This window comes from Dermochelys coriacea, chromosome 3 (genome assembly GCF_009764565.3).
Source record: "Dermochelys coriacea isolate rDerCor1 chromosome 3, rDerCor1.pri.v4, whole genome shotgun sequence".
Lineage (NCBI taxonomy): Eukaryota > Metazoa > Chordata > Testudines > Dermochelyidae > Dermochelys > Dermochelys coriacea.
The window spans coordinates 151,932,579-151,958,687 of NC_050070.1; the positions used below are offsets into that span (position 1 = coordinate 151,932,579).

General features: G+C 41.6%; 1 protein-coding gene across 2 annotated transcripts in view; it reads left to right on the plus strand.

Moving 5' to 3' along the window:
- The window catches only part of ZFAND3 (zinc finger AN1-type containing 3), a 265,533-nt gene that overhangs the window by 181,896 nt on the left and 57,528 nt on the right, over positions 1–26,109 (plus strand). For both annotated transcript variants that reach the window (XM_038394504.2, XM_038394502.2), the window contains exons 4-5: positions 6,009–6,188; positions 25,078–25,143. In XM_038394504.2, coding sequence (XP_038250432.1) covers positions 6,009–6,188; positions 25,078–25,143 — 246 coding nt within the window. The remainder of the gene's footprint in view (positions 1–6,008; positions 6,189–25,077; positions 25,144–26,109) is intronic.

Below are 26,109 nucleotides of genomic sequence, written 5' to 3' on the forward strand. Positions count from 1 at the left end.
ACTATTTCCCCATGGTATTTCTCCCTCCCACCCCACCCCCCACTGTTCCTCTGATATTCTTGTTAACTGCTGGAATTAGCCTACCTGCTTGTCACCATGAAAGGTTTTCCTCCTTCCCCCCCCTGCTGTTGGTGATGGCTTATCTTAAGTGATCACTCTCCTTACAGTGTGTATGATAAACCCATTGTTTCATGTTCTCTGTGTGTGTGTATATAAATCTCTCCTCTGTTTTTTCCACCAAATGCATCCGATGAAGTGAGCTGTAGCTCACGAAAGCTTATGCTCTAATAAATTTGTTAGTCTCTGAGGTGCCACAAGTACTCCTTTTCTTTTTGCGAATACAGACTAACGGGGCTGCTACTCTGAAATATTTCCCCATGGTATTTCTCCCTCCCACCCCACCCCCCACTGTTCCTCTGATATTCTTGTTAACTGCTGGAATTAGCCTACCTTGCTTGTCACCATGAAAGGTTCCCCCCCCCCCCCACTGCTGGTGATGGCTTATCTTAAGTGATCACTCTCCTTACAGTGTGTATGATAAACCCATTGTTTCATGTTCTCTGTGTGTGTGCATATAAATCTCTCCTTTGTTTTTTCCACCAAATGCATCCGATGAAGTGAGCTGTAGCTCACGAAAGCTTATGCTCTAATAAATTTGTTAGTCTCTAAGGTGCCACAAGTACTCCTTTTCTTTTTGCGAATACAGACTAACACGGCCGCTACTCTGAAACCTGTAATGAATAAAGAATACAGTTCTGAATGTAGGACATCATAGGGCCACAATGGCTAAAAGTGTATAATTGTTAAGTAGACTCTGCTGCAGTCTGGCTGCTCTAATTGGCCAGCTGTTTCAATATTAAGCTTCTGGGGAATGACATTGCTGAATGATGAATTTTTTTGTCAACCTTTTGTGCCCAATTTCAAACAGGAAAGTTGATCAGTGGGGTGTAAAAATGAATAGCCTTTCAGAAACACCCCCCCCCCCAACCTTGGTGAGTGTGCATGCTGAACAAATAAATAGCTTTGGGAGATGTAGTGTACAGCCACTGTTAGTTATATTGTCATAAGGGGTCAGTCAGGACTTTCATTATACGGATTAATTTTTAAAGTTTTAAAATTCACCTGTAAATACTTTTTGTGGATGAAACTTAGTAGGCAGCACATCCCAAAAGCAAAATATTTGTACCTGTGTTGCAGGGGGAGAATAAATCAGGTGAGAATTTTTGACTTTAGGATATTAATATTTTTCTTAATTTCTATTATAACTTCGAATTGACTTTTTAAATGGGTTTTGCAGATCACTGGTGTAGAATATGGAGTGTAAACATTATATATATTTTGTTCCACTGCTCAAGGGTTGTAGGTACTTCCATTTCCGAGATGTGTACATTACAGCTTAACTGTTGTGCAGTGCTTTGCATATAAATCTGTCCTAAAACATTTTTTATCTAATCTCTACTCTGTCCTTGCATTTGCAGGTAGAGAGCATTTAGTGCAGGCAGGATGTACACCATGAGTACCCAACTTTCCCTAGCAAAGGGTCAGATTGGTACTCAGCCAGGAGCTCAAGGGCCATGCTCAAAGTGAATCAAACATAGCTGCCAACAGTTCTCATTTGACCAAGACATTCCCAGGGTTTCAAAACCCATCTGTGACAACTGCTATCCCTGCCAATGTCTCAAGACTGTGCTGTTGCAACAGGTGAAATTTTTTCTCTGAGCTGCTTCTTGCTAGGCAGGGGCCCCCTCAGTCCCTAGCTGATTCCTCTCTAGCTCAACAGCAGAAAATCCAGCTTCATGCCCCTGGCAGCTCACTCTTGGGCCCTGTCTAGATTAGGAATATAGATTGTTTGAAAATGTTAGCTAGCATGATTTTAAACATGATTTTGCAGCTACTCTAGACACAGGTAACTCCTTTAAAAATACATTAGCTGACTGGAGATACTATATATATAGGGATAGGCTAACTGGGAGCCTAAGGGAGTGATCACAACTAGCTAATAATTTTTAGAAGAGTTCAGCTGTGTTTGTTAGTGTTTGAAAGGCATTAGAAGTGTTAGGTAACATGTTTTTAAACACTACCTGTTTTCTTAGTCCAGGTAAGCCCTGTGTCTGCACTAGGTGCTAAGTGGTGGTTAAAAATATCGTGACAAAGTTCTTCCTCTGCCTTGGTGGGTCCTGCGCTTATCAGCGGATTTGCTCGCCTCAGAGATTCACGGCAGCCCTTAGTATGGCCACACTTGCTAGTGGCTCAAACCTGCCGTCCACTCAGCTAACCTCATCACTGGACAGCATGGGGAAACAGAGAACAATCCCTGAAGTCTCTGTGTCCCACCTAGTGGGTCGGGGACAGGGCAGATCCCTTTCCAATTTAGACTTTCCCTTCTTGTGTTTCTCACAGACCAGGTCAACTCCTCCTGGTTCCGATCAGGAGTTGGGCAGATGGGGGAAACCCGGGCCCACCCTCTACACCGGTTTCCAGCCCAGGGTCCTGTGAATAGCAGCTGTCCACAATGTTCCCTGTATCAGCTGCGTGACAGCTACAACTCCCTGAGCTACTTCCCATTGCCTTCCCCCCAACACCTTCTTTATCTTCACTGCAGGATCTTCCTCCTGAAGCCTGATCACGCTTGAACTCTTCACTTCTCAGGCAGCATGCCTTCTCACTCTCTGCTCTGGTGCGCCCAGCCCCCTTCCTAACTGATGGGAGGTCCTTTTTAAACCAGGCCTGCCATATTTGAATCTAGAAAGTTCTTAATTGGCTCCAGGTGTCTTGATTAGCTTTCCTGTCTTAATTGGTTCTGGCACGTTCCTGATTGCTCTAGGGCAGCCCCTGCTCTGGTCACTCAGGGAACAGAAAACTGTTCATCCAGTGGCCAATATATTTGCCTTCTACCAGACTCCTGTATCCCACTGGTCTGGGTCTGTCACAGTATGTTGACGAGTATTGGCTAACACTTTTTTAAAAACACCTGTCATTTTCCCAACCTAGACATGTCTTGTCTTTTCTCTCCCTCAGCAGCTCCACCTCTGTTGTGGACTGCTGAGCTGCTACCAGGATAGGAACCTGCATATGTGGGGGTCCTAGGAGAATCCCTGGGCACAAAAAGGCAGGAGGTGTATGGTATGGGTGGGTGGAAGGCCATAAGCATAGGGAGAATAGCAGGAGCTCTGAGAAGCAACTCTTTAACACAGCTGTTCTCAAACTTCATTGCTCCATGACCCCCTTCTGACAACAAAAATTATGACATGAGCCTTGGAGGGGGGGACCAAAGCTAAGCCTGCCCAAGCCCCGCTACCCCAGGTGGGGGGCCCAAAGCCCAAGATCTTCAGCCTTGGGCAGGGGGCCTGTAACCTGAGCCCCGCCATCCAAGGCTGAAGCCCTTGGAATTCAGCCCTGGGCAGTGGGGCTTAGGCTTTGGCTTCAGTCCGGGGCCCCTGCAAGTCTAACTCCAGCCCAGGTGATGCCGTTAAAATGGGGTCGTGACCCATTTTGGGGTCCCAACCCACAGTTTGAGAACCGCTGCGACTTTTCAGATAAGCAGAACCATCTGGGGAGAGTTGGAAGGTTTTATATGCATTTTAATTTATTGTTCTCTGCCTTTTCCTCACACCTTTCCAAAAGTGAAACAACCTGAAATTAATCAAAATGCAAACATAACCTTGCAGCAGACCCCAGACCCCATTTTATTTGGAGAATTGTCCCTTGCAATTTGTTTCAAGTATTAGCAAAGTATGATGAAATGGAGGAGATTGCAAACTCTCATCTTTCATGTAGATATGCAGCAGCCCATGAAGGCTACAGGTCTCAACATGCAATGATTTGCCTTTCTATGAGTGGCCCAGCAGCTTGGCTAGATATGGAACACTGCTTAAGAACTGGGGAGACCACAGGTCCTTGCATCTGTTTTAAAGATGGGTACCCTGTCTCCACAGGAATCCATGGGCTGTTTGACTGCTTCTTATCTACAGATGGAGTACAGCTGGGGTGACTGAGCCAAGTCTGAGACATGGAGGAAAAGGTTAAGGACTGAGAGGCCCAGGGAAAGATGGTTATGTATATTTGAATGTTAATGCTAATATTTCCATATTTATTTACATGTATAGCATCAGCAGTATGCTAGGTGCTTTATACTTGTATAAAGACATCGTACCTGTCCTAAATTGCTTACAATCTAGGTACCATAAGCATGGTATGTTAGAGAAAGACATGGAAAGGCGACGAAAAATAAAAGATTTACAAGATATGTTTGTGGAGAAAATTAAGCTGAGGTTTTTACTTGGTGCGGGAAGAGTGAAAGTTTATCTGCAAACAGTTTGCATTGCCAGTACTTTTCTAAACTTTTCTTAACTGTTTTTTAGGACACTTCTGTGTTCACTGAGGTCATCTGCTGGATCCCATAATGAAGTCATGATTCTGGAGATGTATTCTGTTGCTACAGTTAAAATGTGAAGCACTATGACTTCACTGCCATCTCTGGTAGAGGGTGAGGGTGGAGTGGGAGGGAGGCATTTCTATGCTCACAATTTTATCTTTGCTATTTAGCAAATATGACAAAAGTTGGGGGAAAACATTTATATTTTTACTTCTATATATTTGAGTTTTCTCCAGTATAAATGTAGTATATAAGAAGCTTTCTCTTGTTTTAAGGGAACTTGACTGGGTATAGCTTAGCAAAAAGCAGATAAAGTGGGATGGTTATGATGATTGTCTGCCACAGTTTGAGAAGTAGTAGTGTAGAGGATGGAGGATTAATAATCATTTGAGAATATTAGAAACAGCAGCAGCGTGATAGGAAAATGGGAGGTTTTGGTATTAAATCCCTCACTTAAGTGGTGTCTAGGTACTGGAGCGATCATCTAAAGAGATGGCTTTGGGCTTGTCTGCACCATGTCACATTAAGGACTATGGGGATGTGAGCTGCAGAGCACACCAAAGTATTGCTCTTTAACTGCCCTCTGTGGATGCTGCTGACACAAGCTAAAGGTACCTTGTTCACATTAACATAGTCATCTTTCAAACAGGACTATGCTAACACAAACTAGGTACCTTTTCATTCTTGCCAGCAGTGTCCATACAGGGCAGTTAAAGCACAACACTTGGGTGTGGTCTGCATGTCATACGCCTGTAGTCCGCAATGTAGATGTAGCCCTAGGCACCTTTAGGAGAGAGATTTAAATAGCAGGCTAGATAAAATGTTCAGAGAAAGTAATATAGAGGCAACGCCTATTTCTGTCAGGTAGGCTTTACTCTAGCTTACCGTCTCTAAAATTTCCCACAGTTGCTGCCACCAGTTCAGCTCCATTAGTGGGAACAAGGGTGGGGAGCACTGGTATAGACAAAGTGCCAGACAACCATTGCAGGCATTTTACTCATGTTTCTGTAGGTCTGCTCAGAACAGGGTTACATCATACTGTGCTTACAGTGCTCACAGACAACCAGAAGTCCTGTCTACTCTAACACTCCCATCATAGCTACCCTAGTGGAACTTTACTGGTCTCAATGGGAAACATTTTTCACAACACCATTGTGTAAATATTCTTATAGTTGGATTGGATACCCAGGGAGTCTCTTCCAGTTCTTACCTCATCAGATGCATACTTTCTCCTCAATTAGTTTTTAGCTGTTTATACAACAGCATGTATGTTAAGTGTTCGACTGTCAAACACACAAGTAAACTTTGGATGCTCTTAGACCAAGATCCCTGGAACAAGGACTGTCTTCTTCTTTGTGTAGTGCTAACTATTCTGTCAGTACTTGTAAATAACAAGGAAATTCTAAAGTGAAGTTTCAAATCTGGGATAAAAATCAAAAACCTTAAGGCTACTTCAGCATTTTATTCTACAGCATATTCATGGAATCAGTTGGAGTGATGTTAACCCAGACCGTGTACTCATTGCATTTTGGACTATTTTCTTTTTTTTCCTCTCAATTCTGCTGCTTCAAGCATAAAATGAAGTGAGTAGCCTTCATACCTCATTCCACTTTCTCAACCTTGTTTTTGATAGATTTCCAAAAGAAGCAGCCAGATGATGACTCCACTCCCAGCACAAGCAACAGCCAATCAGATTTGTTCTCTGGAGAAACAAACAGTGACAACAGCAATACCTCTCTAACTACACAGACTGTTCACTCCAGCCAGCAACTTTCTACAGAACTGAATGTAACTTCACTGAGTAAAGAGGAATGTAAGTGCCTGAGCCTTGAGGAGGGGAAAACAGAGGAAACCTAAACATCTGCTCTTTTCTCAGTGTCATTTGTCACTGCCTCTTACTAGAAAGATATGACCTCTCTTTTGGGAAGGAGGGAATTAGAAAATAATGGTGAAACTGAAACTGTTGGACTTAATCAAAAATGTACAAACAGAAAAGGTGCCACCATGATTTATGAAACTATTTTTATACTGATGTACAGCTATTTGAACTTAATCTTGCTGATCTTGATTGACTCTAAGAGCGTTTTACCCATTTTATGAAATTCTGTCCCTACATTACTACAAGTAAACTATTGTATGCTGTGGCATAGAAACCAGAATTTTAATAATTTGGTCCATATATCATTATTTTAAAACCTTTTTAAAATGGCTATGTGCAGTAACATGGGGTTTGTTACACTAGTGGTGAATCTGTCACAGAACTGACTGTGGGATGATCTTTGACCCCATCTCCCTGGTCACGGTTCTCTGTTTATTTATAGAACTCTTACAGACCAGAATCCTGTCTAAAGGCAGAGGTAAAGACTTGGCATGCTAAAACTCAGGGCTAATGTCTGCCTTCTTTCAGGAAAATTTATTCTAAATTTCTATACAAATTAATGCTGTGTGTAATTTATTGAGTTACAAATTTTACAATACGTTACACTCGTAAATAATGTGTGATTCATAGTTTCATTTTCTTCAGACTGAAGTCTTACTTTTCTGAAAGGTGGGCGGTGGAAAGAATCGCTCTTGCTCTTAATACCCTGGTATCTAATGAATGGCAGATACACATACACATACACATGCACATTTCAAGGAGAACATATTTATATCCACATCTTTTTTTAGTAGGGAAGATTCTGGAGATGCCAGCGTTCTTAAACACTTTGAGTTCTTATTTATAGTAGTTGCCTCAAAGTGCCAGGGTTGAAGGAGCTTTGATACATTGCCTTTGTTGGGTTTCAGTTTTGTTAGTTTGAGTGATTTGAACAAGGCCGTATGTATCCGTATGGATTGGTCCAGTAAACGATATTATCTCGCTCACCTTGTCTCTCTAATATCCTGGGACCAACACGGATACAACAACACTGCATACAAGTATGGGATTGTGACAGTTTATTTGTACTAACTGTAACATAAATTTAAATTAAAATTAGATTGTGCTATGCTATGAATACAAAATTTGGGTACCCTGTCAGTGCTATGGCAGGCAGAAATGGGCACTATTAATTAAACTCCAAGGCACTCTGATATCCGTTGCTGTAATAAGAGTTAATTTGCAATGTGACTATTGTTGTCTTTCCTTCACACACACAGTTGCTGGTGGCCACCATCCCATCACTTCCCTCCGTCCAGCGCTTCTCCACGGAAAACCCTGTAGGGTGCTGTAAAAGCAGTTCTTACAACACCTTTCCTAGAGAATTGAACAACACGTTGGGCCTTCTCAGGTCTGGCGCCTTCAATCCCCTGCTCACTCATAACCCAAGATCTACCATTTGGTGATACAGGGCACTTCTTCAATGCTGCTGGGCCAGGTTTTGTGAAAATGTTTTCGTTGAGACTTGAGTTGGATTACAAGGAATGTGTGTGGGTGTGGGGAGAGGGGAATTAAAGAAATAAAGTGTTTTCCATCCCTAATTGCTACACACTCATCAATGGATGCTCCAAGGTGAATGATATTAGGGAGTACAGCCAGCAGAGAGCACTTGAAAATATTACCTATAAAAATTTTTTTTTACACCTTCCTGCTGGGATGGCTTTAGTTTAAGTGCAAAACAGTGAGATTTATTTACAGTTCTAGCTAGCTCTCTCTTCCCCTCCCCCTACCTCCCTAATGAAGCTCAGACTAGTGTCATTTATCAGAGATAATTATACAACAGATGGAGCTTTTCTGATGGATAATGGTCTCAAAGTGGAAGGTTCTTTCCCATAATGAAGAATACCCAAACTTTAAATGTCTTTTTTTATTTTAATTTAACGGTGGCTTTTTCTGTGCATTACTTATTTATTTTTGTAGCTAGTTCTATAAAGTATACACCTCTCTCATTATAGCAGTGTTCTTAGAAGACTGATATTTTGCAGTACAGTATGATGATGTACAGCTGCATGCTGTACTGAATAGAATTGCAGTAATTCACCAGGAATCAATGTATGGGATCATTAAGTTAATCCCTATCAAAGTGTGGAAAGATTGGAGTGCTCAGAAGTGTTCTCTTACAGTAACTGCTCAGGCTGCAGTCTTTGTCCCCTCCTCAATTTTTCATGTCTTCTAAATCAGTCTCACATCAAGGCATTTGCCATAGTTGTTGAGTCTGCAGGATAAACAGATTGAACAAAACTGCAGCCAGTCATTTCGGTAATTAACAACAAACTCTATTCATTGTGTTATATAACAAGTAAAGAGAACCATATAGATCTTCTGTGATAAGATTCATATTTTATGTGAAGAGAAAGGTGTTTTTGGATTGTTTTTTGTTTTGTTTTGTTTTGTTTTTTGTTTTGGTCTTTAAGGGTGTCTTTTGTCCTCTAAATATTCAGTGAATGGTCTAGGAAGGAAGTTCCTAGGGTTAGATTTTGCAGGAGTTCAGTTTGTGACAATATTTAAATATGATCTTTTTGTTTGTTTGTTTTGTTTTTGTTTTGGTAACTCTGATTACTTTTCCTGTGAGAACCACATTTAATTTCTAGCGTCTTCTATACAAAGCCAGATTAATGCAGGTTTCCATCTCCTGCCACATCAAGGTCAGAACAGTCACCTGACCACTGGAAGGCAGTGCTGATTGTTTCAGGTTCGAACAGTTTGCTTATTAATAATTCTCTTGCAGAATGAGGGTAGTTCTTGGAGGGTTATAGACTACATATAGTAGTACACCCAGAGCAAAAGCTTTGTGACTAATTTAGTCACTTATATTTCGGTTACATGAAGCATTAAGAGATTAAGAAATGCATCCGATGAAGTGAGCTGTAGCTCACGAAAGCTTATGCTCTAATAAATTCGTTAGTCTCTAAGGTGCCACAAGTACTCCTTTTCTTTTTGCGAATACAGACTAACACGGCTGCTACTCTGAAACCTGTCATGAAGCATTAAGTTTCCTTTACGAGATGCAGTTACGTCTTTGGGGGAAAAAACAGTTTTAAGATCTTTTTCAGGTGTTACTGCATTTTTCTCGCTGGCATCTTCAGGCTGGTCAACACAGTTTTTATATCGATTTACCTATATTGATCTAGAAACTTAGTCAATTTACTGAAATAGGCCGTACAGATATAAGCACTTTGATAGCAGCATAACTCTGACTACATTAGGAGTTGCATAGATTTAACTCATCTGTTTATAAACAGATAGAGTTAAATCAGTAAAAACTGTGTAGATCAGTTTTTCTAAATCTGGATACTTCTGTTTTATCCCCCTTTCCACCCTTTGTTTAGGCTGCCCTAACATTACTTGGTCAGCACTAGCATAGGACTTGTCTGTTGCTCTGGAGATGGCTAGCTGGGCTTCTTAGCAGGTGGCTATCTGAAGTTAATCTCAGAGGGGAGGGGAGCACTAAAGGAGGCTTTTTTCCCCCTAAACACAGTCTAAAAATCTTCTTATTAAGGTAAGGTTCTCTGTATTTTGGTAAAGAAAAGGTCACACTAGATATGGAACAATTTCACTTAATTTCAGCCCTTCATCTCCTCCTTTGGGGATGTCATATTGTTTCCCTTTTTCTGTACAGGTGGAGCTAAACTTGACACTATGCAGGCTTAAAGCTAACTCTGACTTGTAAAAAGACAGGAAAAATGTCAGTTTGAAAAACTCTGATTTTGGCAGCTGGATCAGGTTTGATATTTCAGTAGTTCTTAGTTTCAAATGACATCGTTTTATTTTAATTATGTGCTTAACTTCTTCCTGGCCTTGAATTTGCAAATACCGTAATCAGAGAGGGAAGAGAGGAATTGCTTTTGTTTCTAGAACAATTAAATGCATTAGATTCCAATGCTTAAGATGCTTTTTAATTAAGATATGCAAATAGACTTTCTACCAGATACATATGCCTCTGATGTAGTAGTGTAGATGCAGAACAATTGTTAAAGGTTTAGGCCAGAAGTTTCAGTGGTGGACACTGACTGTGCCTCAATTTTTATGTGCCCAACTTTAGACACCTTGGTCAGATTTTCAGAGGTGCTGAGCATTTGTAGTTCTTAGTGGTTCCTCGGCACATCAAAAATCTGGCCCTAATTGTGTCAAGCTGTACACCCAAAGTCACTGGCCACTTCTGAGTATTTGATTTCATGACTCAAAAAATAAGTTTTCTGTGTAGTACTCATGCTAGTGATGTTACTCTTAGACTACGCATTTTTGATTGTGCTAGAAGTAGTGAAGCAGCCTTTGTAAGTGTGAAAGTATTCCAGGGAGTTTAAATATATTTGGGTTTCATGTACTGTGCTGAAGGCCAAGACTCTCTATCAGAGAGCTTTATCAGAAGGGTGAGGTGTATTGTTTTTGCCTGTTCTGCCAATGCAACTGCTGGATGTTTAGATTTAGCTTCTTAGTGTGGGGACTTGCCTAACCACTGTCTTATAAAATGCCATGCCTACCTACTGTGCTTGAAAAACAATGACTATTTTAATTATTTCCATGCTCCCAATGAGACCTGCATCCCAGTCTTTCCAGGTCTTTCATGATGTCTGTGTGAAGAACACACAGAGATACACACATCCTTTTCTGCAAAAAGGAGAACTTGTGGCACCTTAGAGACTAAGAAAATTATTTGAGCATAAGCTTTCGTGAGCTACAGCTCACTTCATTGGATGCATTCAGTGGAAAATACAATGGGGAGATTTATATACACAGAGAACATGAAACAATGAGTGTTACCATACACACTGTAATGAGAGTGATCAGGAAAGGTGAGCTATTACTAGTGGCGGGGGAGGGGGGACTATTTGTAGTGATAATCAAGGTGGGCCATTTCCAGCAGTTGACAGGAACATCTGAGGAACAGCGGTGGGGAGGAGGAATAAACAAGGGGAAATAATTTTACTTTGTGTAATGAACCATCCACTCCCAGTCTTTATTCAAACCTAAGTTAATTTGCAAATTGGATACAATTAATTCCAATTCAGCAGTCTCTTGTTGGAGTCTGTTTTTGAAGTTTTTTTTGTTGAAGAATTGCCACTTTTAGGACTGTGATCGAGTGACCAAAGAGATTGAAGTGTTCTCTGAATGGCTTTTGAATGTTATAATTCTTGACGTCTGTTTTGTGTCCATTTATTCTTTTACGTAGAGACTGTCCAGTTTGACCAATGTACATGGCAGAGGGGCATTGCTGGCACATGATGGCATATATCACATTGGTAAATGGGTAGGTGAACGAGCCTCTGATAGTGTGGCTGATGTGATTAGGCCCTATGATGGTGTCCCCTAAATAGATATGTGGACACACTTGCCCCATAACCTCAGCCTTGCAGAACACAATGCCATCCACAGCCTCAGAAACAACTCTGACATCATAATCAAAAAGGCTGACAAAGGAGGTGCTGTCGTCATCATGAATAGGTTGGAATATGAACAAGAGGCTGCTAGGCAGCTCTCCAACACCACTTTCTACAAGCCATTACCCTCTGATTCCACTGAGGGTTACCAAAAGAAACTCCAGCATTTGCTCAAGAAACTCCCTGTAAAAGCACAAAAACAAATCCGCACAGATACGCCCCTGGAACTCCAAGCAGGGGAATTCTATCTGCTACCCAAGATCCATAAACCTGGAAATCCTGGACGCCCCATCATCTCAGGCATTGGCACCCTGACAGCAGGATTGTCTGGCTATGTAGACTTCCTCCTCAGGCCCTACGCTACCAGCATTCCCAACTATCTTTGAGACACCACTGACTTCCTGAGGAAACTACAATCCATCGGTGATCTTCCTGAAAACACCATACTAGCCACTATGGATGTAGAAGCCCTCTACACCAACATTCCACACAAAGATGGACCACAAGCCGTCAGGAACACTATCCCCGATAATGTCATGGTGGCTGAACTTTGTTACTTTGTCCTCACCCATAACTATTTCACATTTGGGGACGATGTATACCTTCAAATCAGCGGCACTTTTATGGGTACCCGCATAGCCCCACAGTATGCCAACATTTTTATGGCTGACTTAGAACAACGCTTCCTCACCTCTCGTCCCCTAATGCCCCTACTTGCGCTACATTGATGACATCTTCATCATCTGGACCTATGGAAAAGAAGCCCCTGAGGAATTCCACCATGATTTCAACAATTCCCATCCCACCATCAACCTCAGCCTGGACCCATCCACACAAGAGATCCGCTCCTTGGACACTACAGTGCTAATAAGCGATGGTCACATAAACACCGCCCTATACTGGAAACCTACTGACCGCTATGCCTACCTATATGCCTCCATCTTTCATCCAGACCACATCACACGATCCATTGTCTACAGCCAAGCTCTACGATACAACCGCATTTGCTCCAACCCCTCAGACAGAGAAAAACACCTACAAGATCTTTATCAAGTGTCCTTACAACTACAATACCCACCTGCTGAAGTGAAGAAACAGATTGACAGAGGCAGAAGAGTACCCAGAAGTCACCTACTACAGGACAGGCCCAACAAAGAAAATAACAGAATGCCACTAGCCATCACCTTCAGCCCCCAACTAAAACCTCTCCAACGCATCATCAAGGATCTACAACCTATCCTGAAGGACGACCCATCACTCTCACAGATCTTGGGAGACAGGCCAGTCCTTGCTTACAGACAGCCCCCCAACCTGCAGCAAATACTCACCAGCAACCACACACCACACAGCAGAACCACTAACCCAGGAACCTATCCTTGAAACAAAGCCCATTGCCACATATCTTTTCAGGGGACACCATCATAGGGCCTAATCACATCAGCCACACTATCAGAGGCTCGTTCACCTGCACATCTACCAATGTGATATATGCCATCATGTGCCAGCAATGCCCCTCTGCCATGTACATTGGCCAGACTGAACAATCTCTACGTAAAAGAATGAATGGACACAAAACAGACGTCAAGAATTATAACATTCAAAAACCATTCGGAGAACACTTCAGTCTCTTTGGTCACTCGATTACAGACCTAAAAGTGGCAATTGTTCAACAAAAAAACTTAAAAAACAGACTCCAATGAGAGACTGCTGAATTGGAATTAATTTGCAAACTGGATACAATTAACTTAGGCTTGAATAAAGACTGGATCATTACACAAAGTAAAACTATTTCCCCATGTTTATCCCCCCTCCCCGCCCCCTCGCTGTTCCTCAGACGTTCTTGTCAACTGCTGGAAATGGCCCACGTTGATTATCACTATAAAAGGTTCCACCCCTCCCCCCACTCTCCTGCTGGTAATAGCTCCCCTTACCTGATCATTCTCACGACAGTATGTATGGTAACACCCATTGTTTCATGTTCTCTGCGTATATAAATCTCCCCACTGTATTTTGCACTGAATGCATCTGATGAAGTGAGCTTTAGCTCACAAAAGCTTATGCTCAAATAAATTTGTTTGTCTCTAAGGTGCCACAAGTACTCCTTTTCTTTTTGCGGATACAGACTAACACGGCTGCTACTCTGAAACGCATCCTTTTTTGAGCGTCTTCTCTCTGATAGCACCAGACAAAACCAAGGTTCCGAATAATTTGTAATTGCTTCAGGATTTTGCCTTTTGCTTGAGTAAGTCAAAATTGCTAAACTGAGTCAGACATGACAACTTTCCACTGTTTACTGTTAAAAATTATTTATATTACTGTTGTACTACTTGGTCTATACACATAGACATAAACATCGGCCATGAATTTCAAAAATGGCCAGAGATTTTTGGGTGCTTGCATTTCTGGATGTCCAATTTGAGACACTTGAAAGGGGCTGGATTTCGAGAGAGCAGGTGCTCATCACTTTCCTAAAATTGGAGGCCTTTAAAGTGTCTCCAAATGGGCACACACAAACGCTAGTCAGTATTGCAAATCTTGTCTATGGTCCTTCCCCTGAAGAATTTTCAGTCAAATATTATGAGCAATATATGAAGAGTAGAGAGAAACAAATATGTTAATTTGTATATACTTCTGTAATGTGTCAACTGTGCAAACAAATATAGACTTTAAATCCCCCCCCCCCGCCCCCTTCCCCGCACTACTTTTCAGTCAAGCAATCAAGAACGGATTGATTTCTGAAAGGTGATTGTGGGAAAGAATTTTACCCTACTTTGTAGTATAAAATTGCAAATCCACAAATCTGACTTCTCCCAAAGCAAATTTCTAGCCTTTTGTCTGAAAGGAATGCAGCAACTATTAAAATTGTGCTGGATTGCAACAATGGCCTGTCATATGACAAGATGGTTAATACTGTAATTAATTGCATCCCCACTCATAATTGACAAAAGGCACAAGTAAAACAGTGGCCAAGAAACAATATATGACGTTTTCCCTGTGAAAACACACTATCAACTGGTATGAGCTGACATGCTGATACCTAAGTTTATACATCTGGGAATTGGCCTAAGGCAGCAGTTCTCAAACTGTGGGTTGGGACTCCAAAGTGGGTCACAACTCCATTTTAGTGGGGTCACCAGTGCTGGCTTAGACTTGCTGAGGTCCAGGGTCGAAGCTGAAGCCCGAGCCCCACCACCTGGGCCCAAAGCCTGGAGGCTTCAGCCCTGGGTGGTGGGGATTAGGTTACAGGCCCCCTGCCTGGGGCGGAATCCCTTGGGCTTCAGTTTTGCGCTCCCCCACCCCTCCCGCCCACAGGGCAGTGGGGCTTGGGCCCCCCATCCTGGGTAGCAGGGCTCACGCTTCGATTCTCCCTCCGGGGTTGTGTAGTAATTTTTGTTGTCAGAAGGGGGTTACGGTGCAATGAAGTTTGAGAATCCCTGGCCTAAGCCATTCTCATCAGAGAGCCCTTGACTCTCGAACAGGGGTGGGCAAACTTTTTGGCCCAAGGGCCTCATTGAGGTGCGAAACTGTAGGGAAGGCTGTGCCTCCCAAACAGCCTGGCCCCTGCCTCGTCCCACTTCCTGCCCACCTCAAGCCCCCCCCCATCCGACCCCTGCACATAACCACCCCCTCATATAACCCCCCCACCCTCCCTCCAGAACCTATGCCCCATCCAACTGCCCCCTGCTCCCTGTCCAATGACTGACCCCCTGCCCCTTACCCAACCCCCCCACCCCCTTACCATGCTGCTCAGAGCAGCATGTGTGGCAACCGCGCTGCCCAGCCAGAGCTAGACACGCTGCTGCTCTGCGCTGCAGGAGCGCACAGCCCCGCCGCCCAGAGCACTGCCCACACGGCTGCAGGGGAATGGCAGGGGAGGGGCTGGGGGCTAGCCTCCCCGGCCAGGAGCTCAGGGGCCAGGCAGGATGGTCTCACGGGCTATGGTTTGCCCACCTCTGCTCTAGAATATACTTTTCTGGTTAAAAGAAAAGGAGTACTTGTGGCACCTTAGAGCACCTTAGGCTATTTCCAGCAGTTAACAAGAACATCTGAGGAACAGTGGGAGGTGGGGTGGGGGGAAGAAATAACATGGGGAAATAGTTTTACCTTGTGTAATGACTCATCCACTCCCAGTCTCTATTCAAGCCTAAGTTAATTGTATCCAGTTTGCAAATTAATTCCAATTCCGCAGTCTCTCGTTGGAGTCTGTTTTTGAAGGTTTTTTTGTTGAAGAATAGCTACCCTCAGATCTGTAATCGAGTGACCAGAGAGATTGAAGTGTTCTCCAATTGGTTTTTGAATGTTATAATTCTTGACGTCTGATTTGTGTCCATTTATTCTTTTACGTAGAGACTGTCTAGTTTGACCAATGTACATGGCAGAGGGGCATTGCTGGCACATGATGGCATATATCACATTGGTAGATGTGCAGGTGAACGAGCCTCTGATAGTGTGGCTGATGTGATTAGGCCCTATGATGGTGTCCCCTGAATAGATATGTGGGCAGAGTTGGCAATGGGCTTTGTTGCAAGGATAGGTTCCTGGGTTAGTGGTTCTGTTGTGTGGTGTGTGGTTGCTGGTGAGTATTTGCTTCAGATTGGGGGGCTGTCTGTAAGCAAGGACTGGCCTGTCTCCCAAGATCTGTGAGAGTCAGATCTTGGGAGACAGGCCAGTCCTTGCTTACAGACAGCCCCCCAATCTGAAGCAAATACTCACCAGCAACCACACAATTAACAATTAGCAATTAACTTACAATTAACTTTAGGCTTGAATAGAGACTGGGAATGGATGAGTCATTACACAAAGTAAAACTATTTCCCCATGTTATTTCTTTCCCCCCCCCCCCCCACCCCCCACTGTTCCTCAGATGTTCTTAGGTTTCAGAGTAGCAGCCATGTTAGTCTGTATTCGCAAAAAGAAAAGGAGTACTTGTGGCACCTTAGAGACTAACAAATTTATTAGAGCATAAGCTTTCGTGAGCTACAGCTCACTTCCGATGAAGTGAGCTGTAGCTCACGAAAGCTTATGCTCTAATAAATTTGTTAGTCTCTAAGGTGCCACAAGTACTCCTTTTCTTTTTTCAGATGTTCTTGTTAACTGCTGGAAATAGCCTACCTTGCTTGTCACCATGAAAGGTTTTCCTCCCTCCCCCACTGCTGCTGGTGATGGCTCATCTTAAGTGATCACTCTCCTTACAGTGTGTATGATAAAAACCCATTGTTTCATGTTCTCTGTCTGTGTATATCAATCTCCCCTCTGTATTTTCCACCAAATGCATCCGATGAAGTGAGCTGTAGCTCACGAAAGCTTATGCTCAAATAAATTTGTTAGTCTCTAAGGTGCCACAAGTACTCCTTTTCTTTTTGCGAATACAGACTAACACGGCTCCTACTCTGAAACTTCTCTGGTTAATGTTTGTCAGTGCTGTAGTCTGTTGACCTTTAGGGCACATTGTAAGGCCCAACTGTTCTAAGGCATTTTGGCTGAACTAGATGATTGTGAGAGAGTTGGAACAGTTTTAGTTAGGGGATGATTCTTTAGTGTGCATTTTAAAATGGATGCACACATGCTCAGTGTCTAGCACATCTTTAAAATGTAAAAGTTAAACATCGTTCAATCTTTCACCTCTAGATGGTAGCAAATTTTCTTCTAATTTTAGCACAATCTATTTTTCCCCTCTTAATTTGAGAGTAAATAGCATCTGCCTGGAATATAACCCATAAATTCTCAAAATTGAAAACTGATGGAATTATGGGAGACTAGGTTAAAAAATCTTTTTTTAGAAAAATGAGAGTTGAGTTAGGCTCCTGGTTTTGGGACTCAATGCAGAACAAATAGAACTAGAAATTTGAAGCAAGTGTAATGTACACATCAGGCCTTGCCTTTGCTTTGTCTATGGGCAGTCCAAATCTACCTTGTGCAAATTATGGCAGTAGGATCTTCCATGGGTTCTACTTTTATCCCTAGAATCCAAGTTTCATTTAAAGAGAGTTGTAGGTCTGTCTTCTCAACATATCATATGGACTGTTGCTTTATGCCTTAAGTATGTAGATGAGCTGAGGAGATGGCACATAGGACTATGAAATTAATTCCTTTTTATGTCAGTGACATGTTAATTTTTAAGCCTAATTAAAACCAGCAAAATTCTACCAGTGTTGTTTCCTCCGATTTGGCAGTACATTGTGTCGTCATTCATTAGACTGAAGGGCCCAAGAAAGCTGAAACTGAAACACATTTGTATAAAAGTGTGAGTAAAACAACCTAAATCTAATACTAATCTATGGCTTTTAATAATGCAGTTTTTAAATTGCAGTTCTCCAAAGCACCTTGCAAACATTACATTAGACCTCTGCAGTAGCGAAGTTGTGACACGGTTCACGAGGTGCCCCCTGGACTATGGGACTGCTGAGCTCTCCAAAACCCATTAACCTGGGGTATCAACTGTGATTCTGATGTCAAGCGACAAGCCTCTGACAGGCACTTACACAGACATCCACAGGCAGGGACACACCCAACTGTGTTGCATGAATGGTTTCCCAGCCGCCAACGGTAGAAAGGCTCCAGCCAATTCCCGCAGCTCCCCAGTCTTGCACCCCAGAACTGTACCATCTTGCCCGGGTCAAAAGCCTGGCCAGTGTAAGTTCACTACCTAGTTCGCCACTTCTTCATAGGAAAGAGGACACGAGGGGTAGGCAACGAGGGCCAGGGGCACCAAAAATACAAATTTGCCCAGGATGCCATTTTCCCTAAGACCAGCCCTGCAGAATACTTTGCTATAAACACTAAATATGTCTACCAGACAGCAGCAGCGAAGACTTTCTCTTTGAAGACTTTCATATAAAGAAAAATCCACCAAGGTAAATTAGGGCTAACTCATTAGACTCCGCTAAAATATTCATGTCTAACCCTTTTATCTATGCTTAATTAGGGGTGTAACCTAAAGATATGTCTTCACTGCAGATGGGAGCGTGTGTCTCAGCCTGGGCAGACAAACTCGTGCTAGGAGGGCTTGAGCAGTGCACTAAAAATAGCTGTATGGATGTTGTGACTCAGGCTGTTAAGCCTAGGGGCTCAACTCGGGTGGGCTTGAGAGCCCAACCTGCAGCTTGGATCACAACATCTCTCTGCCTGAGAGGTGCTCGCTCCTAGGTGCATTGTAGACATACCCCAAATTTCTGTACAGCTTACTCATTTGGCAGCACGCATACAGTTCTCACAACCCTGCAGAAAGACAGTGCTATCTCTTCAGACTAAACTTGCCCAAATTTAGATTCCCTCTAGTTTATATCTTTTTATGTATTTGTGCCACTAATCGATGATTCTTTTCAAACTTGATTACACAGATAAATTATGTAAGTCTCTACTGATTAAGGAAATGCACAACTAGATTCGTGGTTTTGGCAAGTTTCCAAAGCACTGGTCTTCACAGTAATGCAATACCCTCAATATATTTCCTACAGCTTCACAAAATCCCTATTTACTATACGAATATCCCAAGAAATCCAGCTCTCCTTAGATTGCTAGATACCCTCTCCAGGGAGTGCACATGCTTCAGGCATCTAAGTAGGAACTTTCTGGGATGCTAGCTCCCTTCCAGCAGTGAAAGGTCAGACCAAGGTTCAGATGTACACTGCCCTTGTAGAGCACTGTGAACAGGGGAAATGGAAACTTTGTTCTCCTATATCCTTTTCACTTCATGGTTATGTGTGTTCACTATTTTAGTTAGCACACTTTGAGTCTATTCATAGTTCTTAAATTTTTTAAAAATGTATTACTTTAGTATTAGGCTCTATGCCATTGTGTAGTCAGGCTGGTTTCAATTCACTATGTATCTCCCCTGCTGGTTGGTAGACCAGGAAAACCATTCTGAGACATCCCCAGGACTGAGTCAGCACATCAGATTGAAAAGTATTCTGGGTTCAAACACTGTGCTTCCTGTAATGGCAGAAAGAGAGGTTACTTAGCCAGTATTTAGTTCATTCAGTGAACTGCAGTCTAGATTTCCCACTCCCCACAAACTTCTTTGGAGTCTATATAATGGGTTCTGAATAAATGGGGAAAGGACCTAGTATGGGTCAGGGCTTCTGCTCCTCATAAAAATGAGCTATTGTTCAGCTATATGAAAAGTGGAACATGTATGTAGTAGCCCCAACAGAACTACTTTCCAGAGGCTTCTGACTAAGGTGTCAAGAATGCATATGCTCCCAAAAGTGGGGATCTGTGCTGTCCATCTATTCTAACTACAGTTATTACGGTACCAAGAGTGGTCTCTCTTTCCCCTGAGATAGCACACTGTCATCACTTAACAAATACATAATAATCTCCTTTGATATATTTAAGTTTGTTTTTCATTTGTCAGGATCTCTAAATTTAAATAAAATTATTCTGGTGAGGAAGCTATTGTATGTGCTCATAATATTAGAGTATTAAATTAATATTGACAAACAAGAAAAATACAAACTTTGGTATCTGATAGATCCACTTTAAAGGACATTCTAGCAAGTGCCTTAGTCACTAGATATTTTACATTAGTGGATTTTTTTAGCCTTTATTTTTAATATTGAGGTAAAATTGTTTGTCTTAGGGTAGTATTTTGACATACTAGTATGTTTAGTTATGCAAAGGTAAATCAGCCACCAGATTATGATGGAGTGAAATTGACAAGGTATTTAAAAGGGATCATGTATTTCTAATTAGTCCACTGTGCCTGTAGATGGAAACTAATTATATTGTTATGTAAATGTCATGCTAATTAAGAGAGAATATTGAAGGTGTAATAAATATACAAAAGAAATAGGTAAGTTAACTATTTTTTGTTTTTATTAATATTTTATAGAGCGTTACAACAGAAGCTGGTAGAGAAACGTTTGATTATTGACCTACAGACAATTTTTAGCTGACTGACTGCTTCACAATCGATTTTTCCTAATTGATGTCTTTAGTGCACTATGTTAACAGCAGCCACAGTGGGCTATTGATATCAGGAGCCAACAATAACCAGGCATTGCAAATGTATTAACAAGACCGTGTATGTATATGTATATACTTAAGTGTTTTCAAGGTTACAAAGTGCTTCTCTTCTGTAGTTGCCCTCCTTTATTTTGAATGCTGGACTGTGCAAACCCTATGTCATTGTCAACTCTTTTGTCTTCATAGTGAGTCTTGCAATATTTGAAGCTGCAGCTCCAGGAGTCATATTACAAGGGAAGCTCAGCTTTCATTTAAAAAAACAAAAACCCCTACAAGGCACATAAAAAGATCACAAATTCTTTAAAATCTTATGACTTCTCAGCTAGCCTCATGATTTTTATAAATGATTCTCCCTTGCCCCCAAGTACCCGCTTGCAGCTGGGCATCCTAACACTAGGATTACCATCCTACTTCCCAACTTGGGCTCCTAATGGTTCCATAATAGATTTTCTTGCCTCCATAATACTCCTCCTCCTCCTCAGGGCCAGTTCATTACAAAAACATATACTGACAAAAATGTACAACAAAAGTCCCAAAACAAAGTCCTTTTATTATCTCCAGTAATGTGATCCTTAAAATCTCATGACATCTAGTCTGCCAATGTAGCACATACCATGCTCTGGTGTCTTCCATCATAGCTTGGCTCTTCAGCCACCCCAGTCCTTCTAGCTGGAGTGCAACTTTGGTCTTCCCAGAAGCAACCCCCCTGCTCCCCCTGATCTTCACCGGGCAGCATCCATCACTCCCTTTGCTCTGTTAACCTCTCCTCTCAGAAAGACCAGCAAGGAGGCTCTTCTGCTGCTCTTGGGGAGGTCAACTGGCAAACCCCTCTGCAGATCTCCTGGCTTCAGCCTTCTTCAGGCCTCTGGATCCAGCTTGGAAATCAGCAGGCAATTCCCTCTGCTGCTGTCCTGCCTTCAGCTCTCTGGCTTGAGGAGGTCAGCCAGCAAACCCCCTCTCCTGCTTTCAGCCTTGCCCCAGGAGCCTCTGACAGCTTCCTTCAGGAACTTCCCACCACTCTGATTCTCCCTGATCCTTTCTAGCCCCAGGTACTGGTCTGCCCTCTTAATTGGCCAAACTAGGGCACCTGGTCTGGCATAGGACCCTGGACCTGCTTCATTTAAAGGGAGAGCAATTAACAGCTTCCAGTCATTTGGATTATGCTAAGAATTGGACAACTAGAGTATTCCATGTGCAAAGTGCATCTACTGAATGAGCATTTTGTGACCCATAGTTAAACACACCAAGCACTGATTCCAGGTATTAAGATTCAGATACTTAGAGGGATGTGTTAACGTAAACCTACTTGTTGTAGTGGTTAAGTGAGGATAGCCATTTAACTTCATTTTCCTACACAAACTGTACTAATTTCAGCCCAGTGAAAAATACACTGCCTGTTTCAAATAGTATAAAGATCTCTGAGTTAGTTGTCAGTATTACAATGGATTCAACATTATGGTTTCCCCATAGAATTGCAGATTCGAGCCCACCGTTCACAATTACGCATGACTACTTTTAATGGTGGAACAAAAATGAGCTGTAGAAGAAAGTGCTGCAAAGGGCATGCAAACTTAATCGGTTATGAGGCACTCTGGTGTATTTGCATGCAAATCCCAAGTTACTAGTTGTTGAAGCCCTACTACTATGCAATACAAAAAATCAGACCCATCTGAACATAATATCTAATGAGGCAATAAACAAACTCCTATTGCGCTCCAGGAAATGCAAAAGAATGAGAAATAGTTGCCATTTTTAAAGCAAAATAAATTGCAAGTAAAAAAATCCTATATTTGCCTGGGTGCTGAAAGCCCCACCTGGTGTAAATATTTTACTGTACAACAATCTTGGTTGATCTCATAGGCTCCATCACTGTAGAAACTCAATTTTTCTTTCTATGAAAATTGAAAGAATGTAACTAAATGACATTTTTTTAATGAAAAAGGTATTTCACTCGAAACCAAAGCACACTTGTATGGAATTACACCACTAGAACTGCACACTGTTCCATGTTGTTGTTTACATGTAAACAGTGGATGTGCACCTACTCTTTAAAATGGACACTGACAAGTCAAATAGACCTAAAATTGAAGGTTTTATATATTTCCAATAGCAAGGTTTTTTTTGTATTTGTTCTAAAAATTCCTTTGCAATATAAATATCCAAAATGTTGCAACTTTGTACTAGTGCTTGAGTCAGCTTGTAAAGGCTCTTCAAATGGTTATCAGGTGTGTTTGGGGATCCTTTCATCACCTTTTTCCAAAACACTAGTGCATTACTTTGCATTGTGGACAATAGCATTAACAGTATAAATTACTCTGACCTCTTAACATTTTCATTTTTAATAGTCTAGCACAAGTAAAGAAGCTGAATTCTTAAATGATTTGAACTTGACAGTGTCTTGTTAGATTTACATTTTGATTTACCTTGAAATCACTTTAAAGGTGACCTGCTAAGGGGGAATAAAAATTGTGCTGTTGAACTAGTTTTCCACATGTCAGCTTGAGGACACCTTGAAGGGCCAGGGAACTCAAGTGTGATCTACTTCATCCCTCATTTGAAAAGCTGGGTTCTGAAATCTCAAAATCTTTTGAGAGCTTTGATCTTAAGTGTTTTTTCAGAAGCTTGAGTCAAACACAACAAGCAGAATTGTAGGTGGTCTGACTAAAAATGCCTTCCCTCTCAGTTGGCCATGTTTCTGTCACCTTTTATGAAGTTATAATCCCATGAGTTTTTGCAATATAAACAGAGTTGGGAAGCAAAAGCTGATATTTCTGTAGTAAAAACAAGTGCAATTATAACATGAGAAAAATTCAGGCTGCCTTTTTATAAAACATAAAGAAGCAAAAAGGTACAATTAGTTTCCATCGTTGGTCACTTTTACCAGTCCTGATTTGAAATGATTTGAAAAGGGAAGACTACAATTTGTTCTAGCAACAGTGCTGATTTCAGGACACACAAATATTGGATGACTAGTAACAACTGAGGACTTCTGTACTCTGCTCAGCAGTTTGGACTACAGGGATGTGAATAGCATTGCACACCAAAGTGCTGCACTATAACTCCCATGTGGATGCTGCAGGCGCGAACAAAAGGGTTCTTAGTTTGCATTAATGTAGTGCTATTTGAAGATGACTACATTAAATGTGAACTAAACCTTTTACTTCATGTCCACACAGGGTCATTATAGTGCAGGACTTTGGTGTGCATGGCAGTTCATACCCCTGTAGTCCAAACTGCCTGGCAGCATAGACATAAGCCCAGTTAACAGCACATCCCAATACTTGGGGTCAGGCTTATACCAACTCCTTACTTTAAACTGAATTGTTGGTATTTTCATCGCCAAAGTCTACTAGACCAGACTTAGTTTCAGGTTCTAGGTGTGTAATATCATCCAATTATCCAAGCTACAATGTATTATTACTGTCAGTTATGCTTTCTGTCAATTTGTCTTGACTCAGCTATATGGTTTTATTTGTGCTTTATGGCAACACAGTAAATATACTGAATTGTGGTGTTAGTTTAACAAGATCTCTGGAGAGCTCTTCCATGATGATGTGTGTTGAAATATGGTAGGAAGCCTAAAAGCAATTTACCACCAAACAAATGCCAGATGAGTGGGCAAGAGTCCAGAACCTGAAAATAAAATTTGTCCACAAAGGTAATGTAGTATATGCTTGTGTTGAGATTATACATAAAACCAAACTTTTGACCACTTGTGGTGATTAATGATCCTATGACACTTCTTCCATTTTTGTCAATATTATGTCTGTATAACTTCTTCCAGCAGTTTCAGCTGGATATGCTCTTCTCTCTTCCCATCCTAAACTATTGTGTAGTTTTGATGTGTGCTGTTCAATAGTATTGTATTCCACCCAAAGAAAAGTACATTCCCATGGTGGGAGAAGTGATTTTTAGAAATGAGACAAAATCTAGGCGTGGTGAATGTAGGTTCAACTCATTAAAGTCTGTGACCTTGCATCCATTTACATAACCTGCTTGTAAAGCCCTTGTGGGATGTAAAGCACTACAGAAATATAATGCAAACCTCCTATTGACTGACTTCAGGGGAGCCAGGATTTCACGCCAGGGTCTTTTGTGGATTAACCGTAGGAGATCCCAGCTCTGTTGGAATGTAGAATCACCTTTGCCAGTGAATTTCTCTAAAGATATTTCTTACAAAATGTTTACAGCATATTAAAAAAAAAGTGTCATCCCAATATTTAATTGTAAGTCATATTCAGATATTCATAGGAAGGAAGGGATGGAAGACAAAGAGCTCATTGAATACTGGACTCTCAATACCCATAAATTCCCAGGACATGTGTATGTTTCAGTACCTGTACATCCCTAGACATAACTCTGATTTGGTTTATCTGTAAGAAGATGGCAAATGCTGAGTAGTAATGTGCTTTGGGACTGACTTTATTCTCCTTTTCCAGGTGGGCCATGCACAAGTACACCTCATGTCTCATTAGGTACACCAACCAAAAGATCCTGTGACTCTGGTAAGTTTTGCTTTCTATTCGGCTTTGCATAATATGTAGTTGTACAATTACAGGTGAGTATAGTAAGTATATCAGGAGAATAGCAGTGGAAAATAAACCTTGGTGACCTGCTGTTGAGAGTAACAGCTAAACCATGCAAATCGGAGGGAAGCTACATTTACAACTTTTGCAATTAACATATAACCATAGAAAAATACAAAAGTAATCCTGTTGCTTTAATCGAATTTAGATGGAACCTATGACAGTCCCACTTTAAAAGAACAGAGCAGAGTTGGTTGCACCCTTCCTAATTGACCTCACAGTACATACAAGGAGGAACTGATGTTTGCATCAGTTGAGACGGGGGGTAACCTGATTCAGATCAGTTGTTGCAAACCCTTCCATGCCGTTGTCTTTATATTTTGGAGTAAGCACCAGTATTGCAGTACTGGTGGCTGAATGGGGGCTATTCCTGAGCATAGTTAAGGACTCCCTCTCTTTCAGGGATTAGGGCATTCTTCTTCTGCTGTGACTCTTGCAGGAAACATTTCTCAGTTTGTCAAAAGCTAAACAGGACACTTCTACTGTTGCCTTTTTTTCGTACGTCATCCCCCTCTTCCATTCATAAAAGATCAAGATATTTCTGTCCCATTTAGATGTAAGGATGCTTCTAAACAAGAAAGTAAGTTTGCCTCTTTATCCCTTTGCCTCTATCTCTACACAAACTAAGCTCAGCTGCATATGTTTTTCTTCATTCAGTAGCCGCTGTAATATTTAACTAAAATTTAGATTGAAGGGTGGTTAAATAACTTTCTGGATAAATGGTCTTGAAAATGATAGTGGAAAAGCACTATGTGAATATTAAAAATGTGATCATAATTAGCATAATGGCAAGATTACAATTTGCCATGCCATATGGGAGAAGCAATATCTCCTTAGATTAGATTAAGGCAGATGGAACTATTAGACATGTTGAAAAATGTCCCA